The sequence below is a fragment of the Alligator sinensis genome, unplaced genomic scaffold, assembly GCF_000455745.1.
Source record: "Alligator sinensis unplaced genomic scaffold, ASM45574v1 scaffold116_1, whole genome shotgun sequence".
Lineage (NCBI taxonomy): Eukaryota > Metazoa > Chordata > Crocodylia > Alligatoridae > Alligator > Alligator sinensis.
The window spans coordinates 1,886,880-1,892,663 of record NW_005841908.1 but is presented as its reverse complement, the minus strand read 5'-3'; the positions used below and the strand labels follow the sequence as shown (position 1 = coordinate 1,892,663).

At 40.9% G+C, this 5,784-nt stretch overlaps 1 protein-coding gene across 3 annotated transcripts in view; it reads right to left on the bottom strand.

Annotated features, from left to right (window-relative positions):
• Positions 1-1,698: 1,698 nt before the first annotated feature.
• CCDC82 (coiled-coil domain containing 82) overlaps positions 1,699-5,784 on the bottom strand; it is a 23,076-nt gene continuing 18,990 nt past the window's right edge. For 2 of the 3 annotated variants that reach the window (XM_006018610.3, XM_025197864.1), the window contains 2 exons: positions 4,097-4,282; positions 1,699-3,455 (listed from right to left, as the gene is read on the bottom strand). In XM_006018610.3, the coding sequence (XP_006018672.1) occupies positions 3,390-3,455; positions 4,097-4,282 (252 nt within the window). In that variant the 3' untranslated portion in view covers positions 1,699-3,389. The remainder of the gene's footprint in view (positions 3,456-4,096; positions 4,283-5,784) is intronic. The other variant, XR_003092839.1, reaches the window with a different exon arrangement.

Sequence of the window (5,784 nt, the reverse complement as noted above, 5' to 3'; positions counted from 1 at the left end):
GTTCCCATAAATTTTTTTCCCCAAGTGTTGAGTTGTTTGATTGAAGCAGAAAAATAATCTCCAACTGCTTGCAACAGTTTCACCCCAAGTACTTGCATTACAAAACAGAGGGACTTTTCACAGACTCTAGTGCTCTTATGTTAGAAGAATTTATAACATTGTGTAACAGCCCAGCTAGTGCCTCCTACCATAATAATAACTGAGCACAGGGCCTTTATTGTCTTAAGTTACAAGGATATTTAATATAAAATAAAGATAATGTTAATCCACCGTACAAGCTGCAAACTTAAATGCAAAATGTTTAAGAAATGAAAAAGGGAAGCTTCTCTTAGCAATAATCCCACAATCCAAACCCTATCTGTTCAGGCCTCTACCAGTTGGAACGCTAATGGAAATGTGCATGTTCCCAATGTGTGCATGCTAGTGTTACCACAAGAACCATGAAATTGTCTTATATTTATTTTTTATTGTTACACACATTTTATTTTCAGTAGTAATCAATTTAATTAAAATATGACCACAAAAATATAGAAAGCATTTTAAAAGCATTATAAATCCCCTCATCTAGAGAAAGTAACACAACTTATCTATTTCAGACAATGTTTAAGCCTCTGTGAGAATCCTCCTTTGCCGCAGACATAAAGCTGGCAGGAAGCTGCCCCAAGCAAAACTGTAATGCCCATAGATTCATAGATGTTAGGGTCGGAAGGGACCTCAATAGATCATCGAGTCCGACCCCCTGCATAGGCAGGGAAGAGGGCTGGGTTTAGATGACCCCATATTACACCCCTTGGAGAAAATGCACATGGGACTCTGAAATACCACTTCTGTAAAGTCACCTATTCACCCAGTTCCCACTAGGTCCCTCTCTTCCAAATAGCAACATTTCACTAGGGACTTTCCCATTTAAGTGCATCTCCAACAGGGAATTTCTCTGATTCTAGGCTTTTTTCCAAACTGGACAAAGCCCTCTCTTATCTCCATCACCACTAAACCAGTTAGTTTCAATCAGGGTGCCACAGCACTCTGGGATGCCTTGAAATCTCTATGCAATGTTAGTGCTCAGGTGTGCAAATGATTCCCAAGATAAACAGAGATTTCAAACAGGAATTCATGGTGTTAAAAACACTCTGATCTGCTGTGGCCTGAGTTCTTTGCAACAGAATTATTTTTTGGTGGTCAAAAAATTAGTGAAACTAAGAGCTGGCCTTTTCCAAGGGGTGCCTTGACTCTAAAAATATTGAGACTCACTGGCTTAAAGACTGCTCTATGAAGAAAAATATGTGTCACTACTCTGTGGGCGTATAGCAAGGAATGCTTAGGCTACTCTAGCTACAATGCCTAGTTTTGCTTATCCTTGGTTAGAGCCAAATTCCAAAGCAACACGCATTTGGAATTTGCAGGTCTGAAGGTCAGTGAGAATTTAAGATAGCATAATCTCGATGCTGAGGAGTCAGAAAGTGTGTAAATTACACTAAAGTTTGCCTCTGAATTTTACCCACCAGCTGTCAGTCTTCCTCTGGGCAGGTATATTTTGGAATCAGCATGAAGTACACCTGATCTTTCCATATAGTTCTGTCACCACACCAAAAGTAATTTTGTTTTTTTTGCTTCAATAGGACAGAGTCTTCCTCAATTGTAAATTTCACAAAGGAAAGACTTTTTAAAGTTATTCTCTTTTAGTCTGTGGGAGAAAAATATACATGTATACAAAAATAGGTTCAAAGCAATCATTACAGCCATTATGTAATTTTTATCCAATAGCAGACATATACCTAAAAGAGGAAAGTTCACTCATTCTGCATTAAATACACATTTTTGTGCAATTAAAAAAAGGTAAAAAGTGCAAAGTATATTCATTTTTACTGAAAATGCCCCACTTGTATACAAAGCTTAAATGAGTATGTGTACTAGATAGCCTTCATTATGGGACAAACACCCCCATCTGTTTCAAAGCCATGTGTCACAAGAGTAATGCTACACTAGAAAAAATGCTGCCATTTTATCTCAAAAAATGAAAGTGTAGCATGGTTCACAGGTGGTGCTCTCAGAGTAGAAGAAATGGGTTTGGTGTCCTCAAAGGTGACATGCTCAAGGCCAAATCCAGTAGGCCTGATCCAGTTAGTGAGTGAGTGTCTTTTCATTGATTTTTATGGACCCTGAGAACAGTGAAAAATGAAACTGCAAAAAGAGTTAACTTGCAGATTTGCCAAGCAGGATCAGACGTTGTGACAGTGTGGAGTGCCTGGAATCTAGGCGCTTGCCACAGGTTCCCTGGGAAAGTCACTGTAATGTACAGATAGAGAAGATACACATTTTACATCGATAACTTGTACAAAAGGTTTTTATATAAACTGAGAATTCAGGTACACGGAGGAGATGGTATCCTTGACTAGAACCCCATTAACCTTCTAATGTGTTGGCTTCATGTCTTTAATTTTCTGGTGGGGAATTACGTTACTGGTATAACAGAGCATGATTAACTTCATCAGCCATCAGGTCACTAATTTTCCCAGGTGATAGGCATGCATAAGTATAGCACAATAGACAGACAGTTCAAAATGTTTCTTTCAATCCAGATTCAAATAGAAGAGCAACTTTTAGCCTTCTCTTGTGCACCCATACTCTTCACTCCCAAATTCCAGAGTCTGATTAATTAAATATACCTCAAGTGGGCCAAGCACTACCGACCACTCAGCCTTTCCCAGCTCCTGGAAGAGGCAAAAAGAGAAGAATTGCAGCTGGGTTTTATGAAGTTTAGAGAGCTAGTAGGCATGAGACACAGTAGCCTTTGTACATACTCCTACCAAAGTCAGCCCTCTCAGATTTCTGTTACTGGATAAGCCTTGAGGAATTATTCACTCACCTTTACCCACCACACACATACACCCCCCTCATCTGTGTAATACAGAAGCAAAAGCACTCTTTCCTCTGTTTCTCTCACTGTAACCACATTAATGGCTCAATTAACATAAATATACAGAAATGTGATAAGATATGATCTCAATTATGCAGAGATAAATATGTACTTCTCCAGAAAGTCTCTCTCTCATGCACAGCACTGCAATAGACTCTACAATGCGGTAACGCAGAAATGTTTTCTTTCACAAGGGCATAGGTTCTTCAGACGGGTTGCAAGTACAAAAGGAAGTTCAATCAACCTATGCACAGAGTGTGACTGAGTTTGCAAAATGTTATGCAAGTTAAGTCAACACGGAGAATTAGAGATAAAAAGAAAATGTAGCAAATTCCTTTATATCTTCAGCAATTTACTGGAACAGCTACATTTAAAATATAAAACTACAGAGAAAATGTTTGAAGATCACATGGAGCTATTTCATGCTCATGGCCATTTACAAAGCCTCTTTCAAAATGAGATGTATGGATTCTCAGTCTATTTTCTCGTCTTGGAATAAGTCTGCAGCATCCATATAGCTTTCAAATTTGTTATATTCCTGTATGAAAACAAAGATTGTATAATGTTATCAAAGAACAGCTAAATAACAAATCCATACTGCTTTGTTTACTCTGTTTCATTCACAAACAAGTGGCAGCAGCGATTCAGGATATTAAAAAGAAAGCTTCAAAAGCTTACTTAGCAAGTCTGGTTTCACTCATACTAAGGGAAACAGTATTTCAGAACAGAAAACAGCTCCCTGAATTAGAGATGCTGGACTAAAGGCAGTAAGATATTTAACAACTGGAGTTAAGATTAATACACACAGAAAGCAAGACAGAAGACAAGGTAAAGGTGCACCTTGTAGACTAACTGAATCAGAGAGGTATACGTTTTCATGAACCACAGCATCTCTTTGGTTCAGTTGGTCTATAAGGTGCACCACTACCTTGTCTTCTGACTTCAGACCAACGTGTATATTACCTCTCTCTGCCCACAGGAAGCAAGTTTGTTTTGCAAGTCATATTCGCTTTCAAGAAGGGAACTGCTTTTTATAGAAGGTGACTGCATTTCTTGCATGGTTGAAGATATTTTTTTTTTTTTTACCTTCCATGTACTTTAGTAGCCCACCAAATTGATGTGTTTTTTTTACCTCCATTGATGGAAACCTCCCCAACTTGCTCACATATCCCATCATACCTTTTGAATCCAGCCACTTTCTTCCAGCTGACTGAAAAGCCTTTCCACTGTATCTTTTACTGATTCATCCCCAACATCCTCCAGCTCTGTTTTAGAACAGCAGAGCAGATACAACTTGTATTTAAAGTGTTTGAGTTTATGATAAACCCGTGTACGATTTGCACACACCACACCAACCTTCAAAACCTGAATTAAGAGGAATACATTTGATTAGCTGAGACAATTAATGCACATAGAACAATGATCATCTTGGTGATTTAGAGCATGACTACATCAGTTTAGCGTATCTGTGAAATAATGAACTAATAATATGTATCTAAATGGAATAAACAGTATACCTGCTGTCTCCCTTGCACCCCAGTTTAGCAGGTACAATGGCTAGTCATTTAATGCAACTGTAGCTCCAGCAGGCCATTTGCTCAAGATCTACTGTGACCAACCATAAAACAGAGGTGAAACACTACTACTTGATCTATCCAAGCAGTTTTATTACAAAATCCATTCATAGCTCATATGGATGGTTTTAGCTTTTAAGTAAGAGAACTTATTAGATCCCTTTTGGTTTACCTTTATTATCTGAGATACTTACTTCAGCATGAATGCAGCTGAAGTGACAAGAAATTAAATGAATTTATTAAAAATACAAGCGGAAAATTCCTTAATTATATAACTTGGAAAAAGCTGAACCATTGTCATAGTAATAACACACAACTGCTTTTGACATTAAGAAAATACCAAAAAACAGGATCTTTACAGATACAAACTCCACCATATCTATTTCTATGAATAAAGCCTGTAGAAAACTTTGTTAAAGTACTGGTTTTCAGTAAACAAAAAAATAAGTGTGTGTGTGTACATCTATCTATAATAATAATAATAGACTTATGGTCTGTCCAGAGCACCATGACTGGTTGTCTTAGCAACTGGTCACAATGCTTACTGAAACAACCAATCACAGTGCTCCAGACAGATGGAATAAGCATCTTATTATAGAACCCAAGGCATTTCAAACATATGCAGGCAAGTCAGAGCTAGAAGGAAGCTACGGGGCCCCCTGCTGTGAAGCGGGCAGGATCTGCCTGGGGGGGTGGGGGGAAAGTGGCGAGGGGACCAATACTCCTCCTGCCCCCCCCCTCCAAGCCTGCCTGCCTCTCCTGTGGCCACAGGCAGGCCACTGGCTGCTCCAGTGCTTCCCTCCGTAGGGGTGATGCCCCAGGGGACTGCCTGGGTGGGGTGCCAGTGGGGCACCATTGTCATGGAGGGAAGCACCAGGGCCCCCTGCAGCTTAGGGGCTGTGTGACCTGCTGGCAGCTTCCTCCCCTGCTGTGGGAGATGCAGGCAGGCTCTGAAAGAAAAAACAAACACAAACCATCAGGCCCCTTGATGCCCCCCACTGCTTGACAGAGCCTGCCTGTGCAACCACCAGGTTGGGCAGGGCGGAGGAGGCCTGGTGCTTCCCTCCGTGGTGGCAGTGTCCCCCAGGGACACCTGGGCAGGGTACTAGATGCATAGGTGCAGCCCCAGCTCTCAGGCAGCACCCACTGGGTCCAACAGGGTGCTGGAAGCCCAGGTGTGATCAGGGAAGCTCGGGCTTGGCGGGTTTCCAGCACCCTGTACGCTGTCCATCCCTGCTGCCTTCTCTCTGCCTGGGACCGCCCGAGAACAGGCTGGCTGTGCTGGCAGCCAGA